Source organism: Drosophila ficusphila, unplaced genomic scaffold, assembly GCF_018152265.1.
Source record: "Drosophila ficusphila isolate 14025-0441.05 unplaced genomic scaffold, ASM1815226v1 contig_197, whole genome shotgun sequence".
NCBI lineage: Eukaryota > Metazoa > Arthropoda > Insecta > Diptera > Drosophilidae > Drosophila > Drosophila ficusphila.
In genome coordinates this window covers 2,690,414-2,709,999 of record NW_025064091.1, presented here as the reverse complement: position 1 = coordinate 2,709,999, position 19,586 = coordinate 2,690,414, and the positions used below count along the sequence as shown (strand labels likewise).

The 19,586-nt window shown below is 41.7% G+C and overlaps 4 protein-coding genes across 14 annotated transcripts; 2 read left to right on the top strand and 2 right to left on the bottom strand.

Annotated features, from left to right (window-relative positions):
- The first annotated feature begins 5 nt into the window (after positions 1 to 5).
- On the top strand, positions 6 to 2,757 carry LOC108097714 (negative elongation factor D). Of its 2 annotated transcripts, none has more exons than XM_017200205.2 (5): positions 6 to 166; positions 277 to 989; positions 1,053 to 1,499; positions 1,560 to 2,041; positions 2,106 to 2,757. In XM_017200205.2, exons 1-5 carry the CDS (start codon positions 104 to 106, stop codon positions 2,135 to 2,137), a joined length of 1,737 nt encoding a protein of 578 aa, XP_017055694.1. In that variant the 5' UTR covers positions 6 to 103; the 3' UTR covers positions 2,138 to 2,757. The 2 variants fall into 2 exon arrangements, with proteins under 2 accessions (XP_017055694.1, XP_017055693.1); XM_017200204.2 differs by having other exon boundaries at positions 6 to 217.
- Positions 2,758 to 2,864: 107 nt separating this feature from the next.
- Positions 2,865 to 6,331, bottom strand: LOC108097715 (trimeric intracellular cation channel type 1B.1). Of its 3 annotated transcripts, none has more exons than XM_017200208.2 (4): positions 6,310 to 6,331; positions 4,252 to 4,570; positions 3,921 to 4,193; positions 2,865 to 3,859 (listed from the first exon to the last, which is right to left on the bottom strand). In XM_017200208.2, the coding sequence occupies exons 2-4, from the start codon at positions 4,527 to 4,529 to the stop codon at positions 3,580 to 3,582; spliced, it is 831 nt and encodes a 276-aa protein (XP_017055697.1). In that variant the 5' UTR covers positions 4,530 to 4,570; positions 6,310 to 6,331; the 3' UTR covers positions 2,865 to 3,579. The 3 variants fall into 3 exon arrangements, with proteins under 3 accessions (XP_017055697.1, XP_017055695.1, XP_017055696.1); XM_017200206.2 differs by lacking the exon at positions 6,310 to 6,331 and adding an exon at positions 5,947 to 6,059; XM_017200207.2 differs by lacking the exon at positions 6,310 to 6,331 and adding an exon at positions 5,951 to 6,020.
- Positions 6,332 to 6,826: 495 nt separating this feature from the next.
- On the top strand, positions 6,827 to 9,760 carry LOC108097780. 3 transcript variants are annotated; one of them, XM_017200308.2, is made up of 5 exons: positions 6,827 to 7,164; positions 8,121 to 8,308; positions 8,519 to 8,777; positions 8,835 to 9,053; positions 9,128 to 9,760. In XM_017200308.2, exons 2-5 carry the CDS (start codon positions 8,121 to 8,123, stop codon positions 9,428 to 9,430), a joined length of 969 nt encoding a protein of 322 aa, XP_017055797.1. In that variant the 5' UTR covers positions 6,827 to 7,164; the 3' UTR covers positions 9,431 to 9,760. The 3 variants fall into 3 exon arrangements, with proteins under 3 accessions (XP_017055797.1, XP_017055798.1, XP_017055799.1); XM_017200309.2 differs by having other exon boundaries at positions 8,107 to 8,308; XM_017200310.2 differs by lacking the exon at positions 8,121 to 8,308 and having other exon boundaries at positions 6,828 to 7,164.
- A 155-nt stretch (positions 9,761 to 9,915) lies between these two features.
- Positions 9,916 to 19,422, bottom strand: LOC108097667 (furin-like protease 2). Of its 6 annotated transcripts, none has more exons than XM_017200122.2 (17): positions 19,263 to 19,422; positions 16,369 to 17,274; positions 15,799 to 15,903; positions 15,659 to 15,734; positions 15,483 to 15,583; positions 15,054 to 15,188; positions 14,827 to 14,986; positions 14,458 to 14,761; positions 13,165 to 14,391; positions 12,922 to 13,109; positions 12,500 to 12,656; positions 12,164 to 12,438; positions 11,770 to 12,055; positions 11,499 to 11,698; positions 11,144 to 11,431; positions 10,859 to 11,085; positions 9,916 to 10,786 (listed from the first exon to the last, which is right to left on the bottom strand). In XM_017200122.2, the coding sequence occupies exons 2-17, from the start codon at positions 17,146 to 17,148 to the stop codon at positions 10,361 to 10,363; spliced, it is 4,935 nt and encodes a 1,644-aa protein (XP_017055611.1). In that variant the 5' UTR covers positions 17,149 to 17,274; positions 19,263 to 19,422; the 3' UTR covers positions 9,916 to 10,360. The 6 variants fall into 6 exon arrangements, with proteins under 6 accessions (XP_017055611.1, XP_017055609.1, XP_017055608.1 ...); XM_017200120.2 differs by having other exon boundaries at positions 15,474 to 15,583; positions 19,263 to 19,421; XM_017200119.2 differs by having other exon boundaries at positions 15,483 to 15,734.
- Between the last annotated feature and the right edge of the window lie 164 nt (positions 19,423 to 19,586).

The following is a 19,586-nucleotide window of genomic DNA, read 5'->3' as shown; positions in this document are numbered from 1 at the left end:
GTATTTTGTCATGATGCTGTACAGCCACACTTAAACGCATGGAAATTAATCAAAATAAGAAAATTTTTTTATATGTTATTGTAAATAAGTATTTTGCTATAAAATGGAAGTAGAATACGAAGATTCCGGCTGGCAGGGCCGCGCTAAAGGGCAGGCAAATCCGGAGGTAACTGGAAACACGGCGTGGCGGGAAAACCCGGTGCCGGTGACGCCACTGGTTGTTAAGTACATCCAAAACGATAGATGAGTTAACTAAACAATGTTTTCCCCACCAAGGAAATGCTCGAAGACAATCCGCAAAAGACAATTCAAGAATGCCTGGAAAAGTTCCTCACACCGGACTACATTATGGAACCGGGCATCTTCACGCAACTGAAGCGATACTTCCAATCTGGCGGATCTCCCGAGGAGGTTATATCAATGCTATCGGAAAACTACAAGGCGGTGGCACAAATGGCCAACCTTCTCGCCGAATGGCTAATCCTGGCCGGCGTAAAAGTGACCGAGGTGCAGGCCATGGTTGAAAATCATCTGAAGGAAATGATCCTGAAGTCCTTTGATCCGAAGAAAGCGGATACCATCTTCACGGAGGAGGGTGAAACGCCCGACTGGCTCACCGAAATGATTGATCATTACACATGGCGTTCCCTGATTTACCGATTAGCAGAGGAATATCCCGACTGCCTTATGCTGAACTTTACCATCAAATTAATATCGGATGCGGGTTTCCAGAGCGAAATCACCTCAATATCAACGGCAGCCCAGCAAATTGAGGTTTTCTCGCGGGTTCTCAAGACCTCGATTGTCAAGTTTCTGAACAATCCGGATGATGTGCACGGCGCCATTCAGGAGTGCGCTCGCATGGTCTGCCACGGTCAGCACACCTATGTCTACTCCCAGGTGCTGATTCAGGTGCTCAGCCAGGAGCAGAAAGGTGGATTCAATATGAAGCGGCTCTCTCAGGAAATCATTAAATACGCTCTGCAGAAGTTAGTAATGTATTTCTTTTAGTGTTCAATCTAATCCAAACGGTTGTCTTTGTTTTCTTACAGCAATCAAAACGTAACTCCAATCACAATGGCTTTAAATGGTTCAGCAGTTTATCCCCAAGCCTGTCAAGCCTTAACTTCGATGCTTACCCGCAATACACTTAATCCCGCCGATATTACCGTGCTCTTCCGAAACTATTCTGGATCCGATCCGCCGCCCATAGACTTAATACGGAACCCGCAATTCCTGGAGCTCCTGGTGGACGCCCTCTTTCGTTCCGGCGTTAAGATTAATCCAGAGCACAAGCCGAAGTACATGTTTCTGCTGGCCTACGCGTCAGCTGTTATCGATCAGCCGGCCAAAAAGCGTCCGATGACCGAACGCATGCTGAACAAGGAGGAGCTGAAGAGCACAATTCAAGCGATTGAAAAGGCTCATACCATTTGCAATGTGGATCAGGGATCCACCGAATTAATTGCCGAATTGCAGACGCTATACAATTGCATCAAGTGAGTATAAGACTTTAAAATTAATAAGCAACTTTATCACATTTAATATTTTTAATCCAGATATCCAGTTGTGGGAGTTGGTGTGATTCGGTGGATTGAGAATGTTGTTATGGAGCCATCGTATTTCAAGCTTTCCACCGACAGTTGTCCCACGCATCTGGCAGTTCTCGATGAGGTGGCCGCGGTGCATCCCACGCTGCAGCAGCAGATTCTATTCCTGCTCATCCGTCTATTCGAATCGAAACAAGACGAACTGGAGATCCTTGTCCAACTGGAGATGAAGAAGATGATCTTGGATCGAATGGTTAATCTGCTAACTCGCGGCTGCGTTGTTCCCGTACTGCGGTACATCAAACAGTGTTGCGCCATCGAGGATACGGACATTTCCCTCATCCGTTACTTCGTCACCGAAGTTCTGGAGACCATCACACATCCCTATTCGCCGGAATTCGTTCAACTCTTCCTGCCGATGGTGGAAAACGAGGAGATCACCGGCACAATGCGCGGCGAAGGCGACAACGATCCCGTTTCCGAATTTATTGGTGAGATAATGGAAGTTTATCACATCCCACACCTCCGCCTGACCATCATTGTTTTCCATTTCAGTTCACTGTAAGGCGCACTACACAACTGTATAGAACATGGCAATAGAATATGTTTAAGTCGCGAATACCGTTCGATATGGCCTTCAAAAATGCCCAACTTCAAATAACTATTTTAAGTACAAACAATCAATTGCTTTTCAATGAAGTTCCATTCAGAGTTTTTATGAAAGAAATTCTAAATGGTAATTTCATAAAGGAAATTCTCTTACAATATTATTGAATGAAAATTTTAGCAACAAATAACTTAATTTCAAATATTTAATTAAGCGAAATGGTTTGTTTCTGAATAATTTTCATAAATTTAGTCTAAGCTCAAAATGTATAATCTTAAGAACAAGCTTTATTACTTTTTTAAACCCATTTTACACCTTTCTTTACATTGCATAACGTCTACAAAATTAATCAGTTAATTGCGAACTACAAATATATTGAATCAAAAAAAAAAAAAACAAAAAATAGGTTTAAGGAAAAAGTAAATTGTATAAATTCTAATAAATTGTATGCTTTGTTAATGCTATATAATAACTGAACTTTTAGAATAAGAATGACAATAGAAAAAATAAATATATTTAGGCATTAAGATAAATCACTTTGTAAGTATTTTTCTGGCGACTATTCTTCACATTTTTGGATTACCCAGAATTTGATAATTGTTAATGTATTTTCCAAACATGTAAAGAATACAAATAATAATTAAGGGGCCGTTTGTTAAGATTCTTTCGATCATAGCCACTGATTCCCATTTATGCAAACAAGACAATCAACCAAAATCATAGTTTAATTTTATTGCAAACAATAAACATTCACACCTCTTACAATAGCCTTAAGTTCAGCTTGAATACGTGTTCACAATCTCAAAGCAAATGATCTATCATTCAATTTTCGAATAGGACTTCGGCAAAAACTTAAATTTATTCAAAAAAAAAAAAAGGAGTTGCAATGAAACGACTTCAATATTTACACAATTTGTTCGTTTGAGCACGTCGCTTTTGTAGTAAAAGTCACAAAACTCGGCGCGTTCTTCAGGTTTTTTTTTCAGTTATAGTTAAGCTGTATTTTGGCCAAGTTAAACACTCTTAAATATGGCAATATAATCAAGTCTGTGGTTTCTGCTCGTCATCGTAAATCTTACCAATCGTTAAACAATACAAATTTTCGAGGGCCTAACTCTCGGCGTGAAATCGGAGTCGAGGAACAGCTGGCACACCCACCAAAATGCTGAGCCTCAAGAGTAATTTTCACGCCTCACAAAAAATATGTCTTTGGCTTGCGCTTCTGAATCGAATCACATGGGAAGATCTCTCTGTCTCTCTCGTTCGAAGTCATTAGTTCTGATTATGTTTATGTTTATGTTTATGTTTATGCTATGTATTGTATATTATAATATTATGTGTGCGTTTTAGTCGTTAGCTTTGGTTGGCAGCGTTTTAAGTACTTTTTTTTTATTGGGGGGGCTGACTACAAAATGGCTTCAGTTAGTTGTTCTTTTTCACGTCCTTGCTGTCACCGTCCTTGGCCTGCCCGCGGCCCAGGATCTTGGCCAGGCTGTCCCAAATGCCGCCGAAAAAGATGGCACAGCAGAGGTTCTCCAGCGGCAGGAAGGGATCGTGGATGCCCAACAGAATGGAGGACAGCTTAAAGTAGACCAGGAATATGACGATGCCGAAGTAGACGAGTGCATGCGGTGCCGAGATCCAGTCGGTCTTCTTGTCCAGCACAAAGATAATCGAGGCCAGCAGGGAGGCCTTGGTGTAGCTAAATAAAATAATTCAATTAGTACCAGAAAAATCATTTATTTATATTCGTAAATACTCACAAGCTGGGCTGCATGAACTCCATGGCTGTGGGTGTCCATGCTCCCCGAATCAGGCGCTCGATCAGCTTGGTAAAGCCCGCTCCGTTGCCCTTCAGGGTGCCAATGATGATCATGATTATCCAGGCATTCGGATACAGCTTGGCCGCGTGTCCCACGCCATCGTAGACCTTTTTTGCCCGATAGATCTCCTTCATGGCGCTAGCAACGATCTTGACGGGCAGGAACTTGGCCACCTTGTACCCAATGTCGAAAGGCGTGTAGAAGACCACGTACCTGAAGATAGATTTCCATTAGCTGTGATTATGGAGTATTATGAACTGGATTGACATACCACACTGCGGTGCCCACTAAGAGCTGGCCTGTGTTCTTAAGCGGCGCCAGAATTGGCTCGCCCAGGAGCCCGTTGGCCACCATTCCGCCGGCGAAGATCACCAGCATGGTGGAGAGCCAGCAGGCCAGCGGATGCTTACGGGAGAACGCCTGTGCATTCGCGCCCAAGTCCTCGCGCACGGCCAGCGCGGCAAGTAGACTGTGAGCGATGTCGAAGAACGGAAACATTTTCAGCTTGATGACCTGGTTGGCCACGTCCAAAAATGCTTCCGGGTCCATGATCACAGCCGATCTTGTGTCCTGCCTTCACGGATGATAATCTAGAAAACAAAAACAATCCAGTTTTTTTAGTTTTAAAGGCGTAGCAACAACATTCATTCCTAAAAACTTTTCAAAATATTCGTTTATAGTCATCAAAATAATTAGACAGTTAAAAAGTTTACGTTCACCTTAACAAATATATTCTGATAATTAAAATCGTATTAAAACGTAAAGATCTCAAATACTATAACAATAATCTAAACTTGAATGCTATTGATTTTTATATTTATATCGCATTTATATTGAAATCTAGCATACACAATTACTGAATTCTATATTTTATGTAAGTTAAAAGTTTCAAAAGCCCAAGTAAATCACTTATTTCATTTGTTGAGCGTTACATAACTGAAAAAGTGGGAATTCGCGTTCCATTATGCTTTAATATTTTCTGTAATTTTTGGGATAAAAGCCTAGGGGATGGTAAAGGTTCTCAATTCGCGATCCCTTACATTCCCAAGATTGTGGGTGCAAATATTGGCGTATGGGTGGCTTGATTTTCACATGCAATTGAAGCTGATAGAAATGCAGGCGGTGCACGCAGAGGATGGGATGTAGAAGTTGTCAGATTGTGTGTTCATGTAGACGAAACATAGAAAAAATTCGAATAAAAATTGCGGTGTTTTGGCCGCACCTCCAAAAATAAATTTCACCATGAGGGCTGTTAAAAGAAGCGCGCCGGGTCGGTCCTGGTATATATGTACGATATATACATAAGATTGTTTATATCGACAATGGTGATCAAGATAATAGTAAATTGCGTTTATAATTTATAAGTTTTATTATTTATAAGTTTTTTTGTCGTAGCTTGTCATTTAGAAATATGCCATACAACTTAAAAGAAAAGTTTATAAAACTGTCTAAACTTCTAAACATTATATAGTTTTTCCCACTTGCAAATCTTTTCAATTTATTATAGCAGTATATTACACAATCTTGTCCGCTTTCTAATGAAATTAAAATCACGATTTAGCGAGATATAAACGGGTCAATGATCGCAGAATCCAGTTCTCGTGTGTGAAAACTAACAAATAAGTGGTTTTATATCTGACAGATGCCCATCCGTTCTACTTAGTCTTGTATCTGATTATTTGTAAACGCTAATATTTTAGCCACAGCTGTGTTTATTATGTACGTATACTATATGCTCTGGCTGCCTCCCGGCTATTTTTGAGCGGCGTAAATTGGAAGAGATTTTGTGGTCGGTACACACTTATGTATGTATGTAAAGCCGCCTGAACGGGTGATAAAGGCTAATACGAATGAACGCTATCGGCACGTAACTCTCGGTGGAGTTAATTCGTAGGTTTTGCTTTTTGTGGATCCAGGCATCTCCGCACACGCGGTAAATAAATAAAAAAAAATAAATAATTATTACCTACGTCTAACACGCGAGCAACGGATAGCGGATAGCAGAGTGCAGCACGAACACTGGGAGACTGGGCCAATTCGATGGCCCGTATATTATATCCCCGCCGCTCTCGACAACTTTGTTATATATTTTTAGAATGCTCGACTTTTTTGAGAAGCAAACTCTCGCGCTATTTCCTGCGTGAGCAATATGCCATTATCACTTTCAAAATCAACGGACAAACTTGCCCGCGTATACAGTTATTTCTTTGATCTACACGATCTACACGCACTCTAAATAAACATTAATTGATGGATGCTTATGTGGTTTATGCTGCTTGTTTTTGTGTAATTATAGGCTTAATACTATTTACACCCATCGGCTTCTTACATAAATTATTTGATTACTGCTCAACGTAAACAAAACATATAAAAAGCTTACCAAGCTAAACAAGGATAGCAGTGTGACCGTAATAGGGATCGAATACTATTTTCGGGGTTCTTCAAAATAAACTTTACTCACCACCAATTTTGCATAATAAATATTTATCTTAATTTAGATAAAAACAAGAAAGAAAGTAAAGTAATTACCATTAACTTGTACAGGAATCATCATAAGCTATGAAATGTACAAACTTAAGCAAAACAATATTCATTCAAAATTTACCTCTTAACATATTTGTTATTACATTTACATTACATTCAACCATTACAAATTTATTTAATTGTGTTGGTTATTCCAATAAAATTGCGCAGCGTTTTGATAATATACGAATTTTCGCAAGCTTGTGAGTCTTTATTTATCGATAACAAGCGTTTGGTTAGTGGACACCATACTTTTGATGATAGAATTACAAATTGAGCGATAGAAAAGAGAAAGCTATTGCGTGCAATCAGTTTACCAACACTGGTTTTGGTTGAGTTCGGTTTTGTTTATTCGATATACATATACAGCATGGTCGGCTCTCGGTCCTTAAATAAAAACAAACTAATGTAATGTAAAGTTTGTGGTCACTACTATTTGCTACCCTTATCCAAATATAGTGCAAAGTCCCGCGGAAATACGAAAAGAATAAAGTTCAATTCAATTCTGTTAGAGCTGGGAATCTCAACCATATCACGAATTCATACTAAAACCTACTTTATATACGATAGTATATGTATATGTATTTACATACTTGGCTTACACAAATGCGTTATTTGCACAAAACCTTGTGATATTGAGGTCAAGATCTGAGGAGAAAAGGTGAGCGATACAGGTTTTGTTGCCATTTAACAAAAAATAGTCTAATTTCTGTTTTAAAACACTAACACACGGCCGAAATACTGGAAAGCCATTTTTGTATACCACTACTTGTTTGTCACCCAAAAAGTATATATGTGTATGTCTTTATGGCTATATATGTGGATATATGGTAGCGCAAATGTGCGTGGTGTTTTGAATCTCGACTTTTGTACATTTGTATTCGGTAAACCACTTTTTATTCACGTCGACGCGATGCGCATATTTATTCCGTAATCCCAGCAACAAAATCCAATTGTGAAAATACCTTTCCAAGCTGAGATGCTTGTGTGTGTGTGCCGTACAATGTATTCGTTTATAAGTGCCAATTTGTCAATATAATCCACTGTCAACAGTTATTTCTTCTAGGTAATGTTATCACGTTGTTTGTTTACCATGGAATTTGTTTACCCCTTGGATTCTATTATACTGTTTACAGTAGAAAATGTGTGTCACAAAAATGCCTTCTAAACAAATTCCAACCAGAATCTAAACAAACAAGTTAGAAATTTGGTTGGGAAGATGACAATAATATCCTATATCGGGTTTTTTAATCAGTAATAGTTTTCAATTCTTAGAATATAACAATTATTCCTATATTTAACTATAGGATTTTTATCAAAAGGATTCCTATTTATTTTAAAGTTTTAAGCATACCCAATAAGATCTGAGGTACACAAACAACAGCCAGGATATAATGATTATGAAGCCATTTACAATCAGGAAATGCTTTATTTCATAATTTTTCAAGCGACTTTTACTTGTGAAAACCCAGTTTGTCATGTTTTTCCCAAAAACTTTCCCGTGTCATGTTTCACTAGATGACAAGCATGTGTCAACACAGTCCACACTTTTTTTTATGTATAAAAATACGAGTATTTTTTGGCATTTAATTTCTGAATTTAGTATACGATTTTCAGATGGCTTCCAACCCAACAAAGAAAGGCAAATCCTCTGGTTTGCGCATATTGTGGATACCGGGTCGAAAGTCGCATTCGAAGGGTCGTTATAGTACGACCAGCAAGCACATCTCGTACTCGAGTCCTCAGAAAAAGAGCGAAGTGTGGTCTTTGGGAGGCAGCAAGGCACAGTCCGAGCTGATTGACTTGTAAGTAAGGTGGAGAGGCGAGCACGATTCAAATAACCACACCGAATAAATAATGCACTGACACAATTGGCCACGAATACCACACCATACCCATAATTAATACCGGTTTCCTAATCCAAAGTTACCCATAATCCTAAGCTACATACATTCATATGTATATAACAAAAGGATAAATATAACTAACATCACAAAACATGTTTCTTTTTTCAGACCCTCTCCCGATTTGTCCGGCAACTCACCTTCTTCATCGTTAAGCATTGTGGCCACCTGTTCGATGGTTCAAGGGGCAAATAGCGCCAGGGAGTCCTCTGATGACTTGGCTATCGTTTCGGATGCTGCCACTCTGCCAGCCACGCCAGTGAGCACCAACTCACCGATCCTGAAAAGTCCGACTTCTGAGACTGCATCGGCATCTACCAGAGTCATGACTTCGCCAAATGTTATTACCACCGTGGTAATACAAGACTTGGTACGTTGGGTGAAAACAAAATCCCGAACTTTAAAGTTGATTTGATCTTTTCTTTAGCACAATTTGATGGGCCCGGATGACTTGCCCAAAGTGCCAACTGCTGCAACAGGAAGCGGCGACACCGAGGTGGTGCTAAACAGCTCGGCGGGAACCACAGCCTCGATAGCCACGACCTCGTCGCCAATGACCAACCACAAGTCGGGATCACCGACCACGTCCAATTCCCAACAGACCACGCCACAGAAAAATAGATATAAGAATCACAATAATAATCAGGTAAATAAATTAGATTCACAGATTAAAAACAAAGTTTGTTCCTGGTATTAACCATATGTTTAAATTTTGAACAGGAGGACATAAACTCCATTGAGAGCATTTCCAGTTTCCCAAGATGCCCGGCAAACGCCACGGACTTCGATTGGATCGATGATATGGTGCAGCAGCGAAACTGCAACGAACTGATGCATAAGAATAAGCGCAAGAAGTCTAAGAAAGTCGATGGCCTGGAAGCCGATCAACTGGACGGCAAAATCTTTGGCTACGAAAACAATGACAAGGCCAAATTGAATGGCAAGGGCGACGATGACAACGACGAAAAGGTTGTCAAATGCCTATACTACTCTTTAATGTGCTGCGACTGTACAATATCGTAGGTTATAGGCGGTCGTATAAACGAAAAAGCGTCCATGTAAAATACCTCTCAACCACCTATGTAAAAATATATTCGACTTTTTTGTACTTTAGCATAAGCATTGTACGCCGACATATAAGACGAAAGCGAAAACAGAAGTATTACCGAATTTATAATGATTTACATGGAACTAACATTATAAACATTCGAATAAATGTCGAATTCCAAAACCAATTACAATCATTTGTGGTCGACTCTCTTGGTTTGCATTTAAATAAGCGATCGACGCATATGTATAATAAATATGTAGATATTTTCTATTTTTGTAAATAAAATATTTTCTACGAACGAATCTTTTATGTGTTTAAGTGGAAGAAACGGATCCGGGTTAAATTATTATTTAATTCCAAAAGGAAATATTGCCATCTCTTTCTTTTTTGTGTTGTCCAAAAACAATAAATATTAACCAATGGTTGGGTTAAACGAGAGAAATCAAAAATACAATGCTTTGGATCCTTAAAAAATGTTTGCATTTATTTAAAAAATTTATTAAACTAAAAACAATAAGTCCTATGGCTAATTTTTTGTATCGAAAGCGATATTGATCAAAGTTTAGTTTGGTGTTTTGTTTTCTCTGAACCTACGTTCTCTTCCCTTTTTTTTTTAATGGAAAAGATGGCTGGAACAATAAAAAAGACATTGTCATTATTCAACTTGACATAACATTTTTCATAAAAATTTAATACAAACATTAAATTTACAAATATATATATAAAAACAATTCACAATCACATATAAATTTTTATCATTTTCAGATGTTAAATATTTCGATTCGCTATATTCCTCAAAGCAAGGTTACAATTTACTAGTCCAGAGCAAGAAAGCCAAGATCAAAGTTCTGGTTGGTACAATTACGTTCGCTGTCGCGTTGTCCATTGTGATCGATCATCGATCAGCTACGGATGTTTGTACGGCTGCTCGTTGTTGACGGATTCCTGCCCGTTTTCGTATTGAAATGAATATCATTATCATCATCAGCGTTCTCATTGCACCTTCGCGATTGGGACTCAGCTTTCTGCGCTCCTTTGCAGTGAAACTCGATCGCATCAATATCATTTGTACTCTCAATGTAAAATTCGTGTCCATGATCCTTGCCTTTGCGGTCGTAGACAATCCTGTTAATATCTGTGCCCAGGTTACCGTCCATATCATCCTCGGAATTATCACCGTCCGTATCATCGTCCTCGCCAATGTTAAAAATAAATCGTGCATCGCTGGTGGGCTTCGTGGACAGGTTCTTTCGCCTGCCCGACGACGAAGATGTGTTCGCTATTTTTCTATACCGCACTGAGTTTCTCGACACGTGGTTGCTGTTGCGCTGTGGAGTGAATAGAAAACAAAAGTAAGTATACAATAAATAGCACTACAATATATAATAATATGTGCTCACCTGCAAGACAGCAAAGATGATTGAGAATATCGTAATAATTAGAAGACAGATGGCCACGGCAATAGCTGTGATTGCCGTCAGCGGTGAGTCGAGTCGCAGGACGAACTCCCTGCCGTTGCCATCGCTCTCGAACGATCCGTGGTCAGACTCGCTGCTTTTGAAAGCACTGCTGCCGCTGCCAATAACCGTGCGTCGTTTGCCGCCCGTCGAGGTGGCCTTGCATTCACCTATAAAGAATTTAAAAGAATCATATATAGATACTGGGAAAATAGAGCTGAGTATTACCGGTTTCTCCATCGCAATGGCAGCAGGGCGCCGACGCCGTTTTCTCGGCGAGCGTTTGGTTCTGGCAGCAGGACACGCACTGGCTGTTCAACTGGTCCAAGTGAAGTGGCGGGGCGCAGGCCTTGCAGGAGAACTGGCCGGGACCGAAACAGGAGCGGCAGGAATCGTGGCACGTCTTGCAGGTGGCCGTTGTGGTGTCATAATACTGAGAACTAAGGCACTCCATGCACAGACCGCCGTCGAGCATCGAGTGCGGCGGACACGACGAGCATGCCAATGGGCCAGCACCTAAAATTATAAACAAGTTAAGCCATTAGCTATCATTCGGATATCCCTAGAATCAAGTGTGCATTACCATTGCAGGTCTTGCAGTAATGGTGACACTTCTGGCAGCCAAAGTCCGACTTGTAGAAGCCCTCGGGACACTCGGGATGACACTCGCCGGCGGCCAGTTGCCAACCACCCGGGCATTGGACACACTGGTTGCGCCTCGGTCCGCTGCACGTGTGGCAGCTCAAATAGCACTTGGCGCAGATGCCACGATCGCTGTAGTAACTGCAATGATTGCGCAATAGGAGTTGAAAGTAAAAGGGAACAAAACGGGGGATTGCAGCAGGTGGGCCTACCCATCAGCACAAGTGGTGCGGCACTCGCCGTTCTGCAGCTCCAGACCCTTCGAACAGTTGCTGCAGTTCGTCCGCGAGACACACTGACTGCAGGTGTGCAGACATGGCGAACAAACGGAGCCCGCTTCCATGAAGAATCCATCACGGCAGCCGCTCACACAGCGGCTCTGTTCCAGCAATCGATTTGGGGGACAGGACATGCAGTTCGTCTCCGCGGGACCGTTGCAACTGCCACAGGTTTCGTGGCACGGACTGCAGTGTCCCTCAGTTTGGCTAAAGAACTCAGCTGCACGAAGAAGGAAAAATAAATTTAAATAGATTAAATATTAAAATAGTATTTACTATGCAATATTGAGTTACTAACAAATGGAGTGCACAGTTCAAGTTTGCTTACATTCACTGCAGCTTTCGCTTCCGGATAAGATGCACTTGTCTCTCTTTTTCAGCGTCCAGTTTTCAAGGCACTCGGAGCAGACGCCGTTGCTGGTGCAGGTCCTGCATCCCTCCTGGCAGGGCATGCACTCCAGCCGTTTCTTGTCGGCGTAAAATCCGTCCGGACAGCTAATAAGGCATTTGTTTTGCCAGGCATATCGACTCGAGCGGCACGTGATGCAGTCCTGGTCCGTGGGGCCATTGCAAGTGGCGCAAGTCGAGTGGCAAAAGGCACATCTGTAGATTATATTTCATTTGAATTATATATTTTATTTAAAGTGTATTATTATCCACTTACTTGTTATCCTCCGTTTCGTAAGTGTCCAAGGGACAGGCCGAGTAGCATTTGTTCTCGTGCATGACCAGGTGGTGATCACAGCTAGTGCAGAACTCGGGATGATCCTGGCACGAGGCACAGTTGGGCTCGCAGGGAACGCAGGTGCGATTCCTGCTATCTGTTATTAAATCAAAGAGACAACTGGTTACAAAACTATTAAATAAATTCAAGTGAGCAATTGACCTAAGCTTCTACTCGTTCTAATCTTTAACACATAAAAAATAAAAGTTCATTGACAACTTAAACTGTTAGTGTTCATTTGTTTTTACTTTCAAAATACACGTCCGAGCAATTGACCTATGCTACTATTCTTCCTAATCTTTAACACATATAAAACAATAGGGCAATGACATTCTAATTTGTACGTATTCATTTGTTATTACTTTCAAAATAGCCGTCCGGGCAGAATTGCAGGCAGACGGCGAGATCGATGACGTGCAGGTGGGCGGGGGCACAGGTGAGGCAGCTGTCGGGTCCGGCACCCGCGCACGTTTCGCAGGTGTCGTGGCAGGGCCAGCAGATGCCCACCTGATTGGGGAACGAGCGCGGCGGACAGCGACTCACGCAAGTACTGCAAAAGGAATCATAATTAAATACAGATAGAATTATATTTTAATCCATCATACTTGTCCAATCGATAGTGGCTGCAGGCCACGCACTGTGTGGGTCCACGGCCATAGCAGCCGGAGGAATCGCACTCGGCATCGCAGGAGTGCAGGATCAGCTTGCTGCCATCCCGCGAATCGGGCGCAGCTACCAATTGTGCAGGCGAGGCAGCGGTGAGTCCAGCGAACTCTGCAGGTCCGCCGGTAGCAACCGAAGCGTTCACATTCTGACCATCCAGGGTGGCTGTCGCCGGTTCCGGATTCGAGCCGGCACTACTAAAGATATTCTGGTAGTTGAGGTAGCCAGCAAAGCTATCGGTGTTGAAGTTCCCACCCTCGTTGGCCGGCTGGCCAATGTTCGAGGCGGATGGGATGAGGAACGGATTGCTGCCAATGGGACTGCGCAGCTGCGGACTGCTGTTGAGCAGCTCCGACTTGTCGTGCATCGGCGGATCGGAGGTGCCGTAGAAGATGAGCTGCCACTTGGACAGAATGCCCGGTTGATTGACACGCCGCCTTCCTCCATTTATCACCTGCAGCGTCCATCGTCCCTCCGCCTTTTCGCCCCAAAAGTGGACGCTCAGGAAGGGCCAGTCATCGAAATTGGACTTGACAATATCACGCGGTCGTTCAAAGAGCAGAGTGCTCGTGGTTCCCATTGGCGAGGTGAGCAGAATGCGCAGGTTTCCGCGCGGGAAGAAACGTAACGTAATGCGACACTGAACGTGCTCCAAGTAGCGCACTGCATTTATCGTGCCCGCACACCCATTAACGTCCATGTGTGTGGACAGCGAGAAGCCGTAGGCGCCATCGATCTTGCGATCCTCGTTATTCTCCCGCGACTTGCAAATGTGCTGCGGCGGCACCGTTGTCCATTGCTCGGCTAGCGAAACCATTGCGCCGGCGTCCATTAAACCATAGCCAAACTTGTGGCTGTACTTTCGCTTCACGCCATTCGGCGTCCAGCCGCTCTCCTTCTCGAGTGGCCCCGGTCGCGAGGTGTAGACCACCAGGTACTGCATGTCGCGCCAAGTCAGTTCGGGATTCGCCTCCAAGGCCAAAGCACAAATGCCAGCAGCCAGTGGCGCCGATGCCGAGGTACCCGTGTGCTCCACGGTGCAAATGTGATCGGGTCGCAGGCGACCATCCATATCCACAGTGGCAACACTCTTGTCATGCCCTGGTGTTCCCGAACTGTAGGTGGTGGCCAGCGTAGAAGAGCACTCCTCCAAATACCAAGGTTTAAAGCTGTAACACAAGTCATAAATTAGAATCTAATCACTTGTTTAGGTGATTTTAGTGTAATTTTCTCACCCCGCTTGCGTTGCACTCGAAATGGAGAGAGTGAAGATGGAGTTGGTGTAGCCATCGCAGTTGCAGGAATCCGTGTAGCGACCACCATTGCCGGAGGCCCAGACGAAGATCGATCCCTTGCCCTGACGTCCGCTGGTCACGCCGTAAATGAAGGCTCGTCGTGCCAAGGGACCCGGACCATCGACCGTGGAGCCATCATCCTCCGGCCCCCAGGATGCGCTGTAGATATCGATATGGGAGGGATTGAGGCTCAGTGCCTGGGCCTCCACCACATCGTTTACCTTTCCGTCCAACATTCGCACTCCTAAACGGGAAACGATTAAGTAGGATATTAAAACATTTAAATGATGCAAATGACAAATGACTTACCACCAATACTGGCATTGTAGGCCACTCCCACGCCGCAGTAGTTGTTGAAAGCCACCGCAGCCACTTCGCCGGCACATCGGGTTCCGTGTTTATTATCCCCATTGTCCTGGGGCGTGGGATCGGAATCATTACCATTTATATCGAACGAGGCTTCGGGATCCTACATACATTTTAATCGTAATTAGTAAACGTTTTTAATAGTAATTTATTGAAATTACTATACTCACATAATTCTGTGCCAAATCCGGGTGGTTTGTTTGAATGCCATCGTCCAGAATGGAAACAACTACGCCTTTTCCCGTGTAACCCTTTTGCCAGGCGGGACCCACATTCATATCCAAGCCATCCTTGGCACCGCCGTTCTATAGAACAAGTTCAATAATATCAACAATTGACAAAATAAAATCATAAAGGTGTAGGTAACATAACTCCATCAAAACACAACAAAGAAATCCAATAGTAATCGAATTAGGAAACTTATCTTGGTTATATATTTAAATAGTTCTTATTTACATTAATTTTTTTGAACTGTTAGTAGCAAAAACTGAATGGTGAAGTTAGGGAAACTACTGAAGATGGACTCGATTATGAACTATAACATATATGGATTTATGAAGCATGCATTTAAGTGAGAGATGATTACATACTTTACTCACCAGATACCACTGTTCCTTAAACAACGGATCCGGAAATATGAAATGCGAACTGACGTCCCGGTATTCCATGCGCGGTGAGTGCGAGGCTAACGAAATTGACTCTGCTGGGGAGAATGAAAGATGCGGATTCGGATCGACAACGTAGGCGCCGGGTTGGCGTAATAGATTATACGGACTGTAGGTGGGCAAGTCCTGATACGGTCCGTCCCTCTTCCGGCGCACCTTTTCATGCTGCTGCTGCATCCATTTCACCTGGAAGTAAGTACGGTTTACCATATGTTCACACACAGAAGGGGGAGTATTATAATATAGTTACCTCGTTTTCTGATTTAAGGGCTCCCTGGTGCTTTTCACTGGATCGCAGCGAACGCTTCGACACGTGATGGTGCTGGAACAGGTAGTAATTGTCCAGTGATCCAATCTGAAATTGAAGGAAATAAAATAAGATAGTTTATAATTGAACTAAGTCGTAAACTAACTATTATTTAAAAGCGATATCATAAAAATTCATTTTAATTTAATTTATCGCACTCATCAATTCAAAACCTGCCATAAATAATGTACTATTAGCTTTTGATTATTGATTATTGATTAGACAATACAAATGTTTCACAAAATCTTGAAAGCTATATATCAAATATCTTTCCTCCCTTCTAAACAAGATCTTCTGACAACGGAAATCTGTAAGTTGGCACGTTTTAAGTAAGTTATAACTTATAAGATATATTACAAAAAGAAACACGGTATAAAAACTTAGACCAAGTAATACGCTTTTTATGGGATTAAAACTTAAAAACGAAGAGTCATTTCGTTTGCTTTTAGCTTCGCTTCCGGGCTTGAGTTCAAAGTTTTTTCTAGGCAAATACACCGAATAGCGAATGAGTACCTGTCCCTTGTTGATAAAGCCGTGCTTGGAGGCGATTATATCTGCCACCTGCTTGCCAGCGGGAATGTTGACGGCAAACTCGTTGGTGTACATCGCCTCCTCGGGAATACTGCAGGCGCCAAACGTGCCCTCGAGCCCATCGAGATCGAGGTCGAGGCTATTTGACTGCTGTTGGTGATGTTGCTGCCGAAGCGGGTTGACATTTTCATATTTCGCACTGGCATTTGTGTGAGTATTATTATTTGATTTGTTATCGTATGTGTTGCCGCCAGTAATGTGCTGCTGAGCTTGACCCCGGTCACCTCGAGGGTCCAGCTCGACCTTGGAGGAGGAAGTGGGGCCATCAATAGTTTCATTATCAGTGGTTGCTGGTAGGCTTGTTCTACTGTGCACGCTGCTCACGTTGCTGAGTATTCCGGCGTTATTTTGAGTGTCGCCCTCACTACTCCTCAGAGCACAACTAGTATTTGGGCTTAGGATTACTAAAAATAATACAAAATATATACAGCTCTGTGCCATTCGGTTAAATGTACATAAATAGATTCTATTGAGTTTTGCATCAGGCGTCGCCGTTAACGTTCTTTTTGTTCTTCTTGTTGGTTTCGTCGTTGTCGCAGGATCATCGATTCCCTGAACTTGGAGTATCTTTCTCCGTCCAATCTTTCGGTACGTTGGCTCCCCGAGAGATTTTGGGCCTCCACAGCAGGCTTTGCATTGCTCTGTGCTCGGAGTGAGTCCTATTCTACCGATGGCTCCTCTGCTGGACCGCTTACTTGACATATTTAACTAGGTTTAGCTATAGTATTAAGGTAGTTTGATTCTCCCGAAGAGTCCGTTTGCGACGTGTCCCTTTCCTGTTGTCGTACTCATGAATCTATTTTTGGGATCTGCTATCTCACGACGTATCTGCAAGAACAAGAAAAGCACATTATTCGTCGTTTGTTGATGGTGTTATGTGAGAAGCCCCCTCGAAAAAGTAACCTTGGGCCGGTAAACGTGGGGTTGCTTGTATAACTTATGGCCGAGATGCCAAAATGAATCATATTCCACAGATATTTATGGCTTGAAAAGCTTGTGCTCACTTAATATAATGAGCTACCTATTTGCAAAACTCCATTGTTCGTCGGGGGGGCGAGACAACAGAATCTTCCGCGGGGAACCACAGTTAAGTAAATATTTAAAGTGACTAAGCAACAAAACATATGTACATATCAACAAATCGTTGATTTGTAGAGTTCGCGGGAAATTCCCAAAGCAGATGGGGGATCCAACTGGTGCGCCATATGTTAATCTACCCCCTATTCTGATTTATTTTAATTGACAAATATTTATTTTAACTCAACGTGTTTATTTACGTATGTATATTTGTTTTTAATTAATACCTAATAAAGGAACCTTTTGAAATTAAATGTGTTCATTAAGATGAATTGGAAATATGTAAATAAATTAAGGAGCAATTATTTAATAGAAAAAAACTATCATTCATTGTAAGTGGAAATGCTTAATTTTTACATAAACGTAGGTATTAAGGAAGAGTAAAAATTCGATTGGAACCGGAAAGTGGTAAAAAGAAATTGCAAATGTGATCAGGTATCGATTACACTGAGCCGCAAAGCCTACTTTTTTTGAGTTGCCCAATAAACATGTAAGTTAACTATTATGTCATGTTATGATATTGATATGTCTAGCTACCTTTCCTTTTCATTTAATTTTCTGTTTAAATAAAATTTAAAAACGTTTCCCCCGAAAACTGAGTTGTACATACATATATCCCTCCCTATCAAAAAGGTTTTTTTTTTTTATAATCAAAGTGTTTGGCTATTCCTTAAACGTTTCCAATTAGAAATTTATGTATGCATGTACATATGTATGTATGTATGTATGTAGTTGTCCAGTGCACATGACGCTATGCACACATGTATTATTCATATTATAAATGCATAAATTCGTGTACTCTTCTTCAATATATTATGTCTGCATATGGTTAACAATTAAATAGGATAAATGCCATATAACGGTATAGGATGTGCAGTGCACTTTTATGTGCATGGTTTTTACGTGCCGACATAACTGGTCACATATGTATGTACATACATGGGCAGCATAAAAAGGCTCGGAAATATTGGTTACAGTTTCATATCAACAGTGCCATATGTACATCGATTCCGGTTTCTGTTTTACTGTGCCATTCGTTTATAAAACATATCAGTGCATACATATATACATAAGTGTGATAGTTTGCCGAATATGCACGTCGGTGTCTGAGCTTGATTATGTGCATACATACATACAATATGTATGCAAGTTCAGCTTGAACATCTCCTATTTTCCATCTCTCTCTCTATTTTCCACATGTTTACAAAATCACACATCTTCAATTTAATCACTAATTTTTACAGACACCAATTTTGCACTGTGTGCACACTATCAACCAAAACAACAACAATGGAGCCACCAAGCCACCTTCTTTTTGGATGTGCGCGTGAAAGTATACATATACATATACATACATATGTATTTGATGCGTCCGATAATGTATAAATTTGTGACCGTTTGCCTGTGTATGGCTTTATACACATTCGCAACTCTATGCGTAAGACTTGCCATTTCAATTCGTACATACATTTATGTACATACGCAATCACGTAATGCATAAATGCATTTGTATGCTTTTTATTGTACATACATCACTAAGCATCAGAAATGGTAATAGCAATTCATGTAATCCAAATTTGTGTAAGCGTGTGTCTGTGAGCGGGTTAAGATCTATTACAGGCACATTTTCGAAATAAATCACTGACTTAGTTAGGCTTTAACTTTAGCTTTTGATTTTATGAACGCAATCGAAACGACTGAAACTGAAACTGAGAATCGAAAGGAGAACGCGTGCTTACCATGCGTACATAGGAACTAGCCGAAAAACGAGTGGACCAAAGCCGACCGAACGAACAAACGACACAACCTCGACTGCGCTCCAGCTTAAACTGAACTTTATTTTGAAGTTAATACATATAGCCAACGTTGGTTGTTTCTTTCTCGCTGGATTTGTGCTAACCGCATACACAAACACACAGCGCGACACGCCGACATACAGACATAGAGACGTGCAATCAAACATTCGTACATTCGTTCGTTTCGTAGCCCATATGTATGTATACACAAATGTATGTTTATGCACTGAAGACCCATGAAAGCACAGCTTTTGGAGCTTTCAAAAC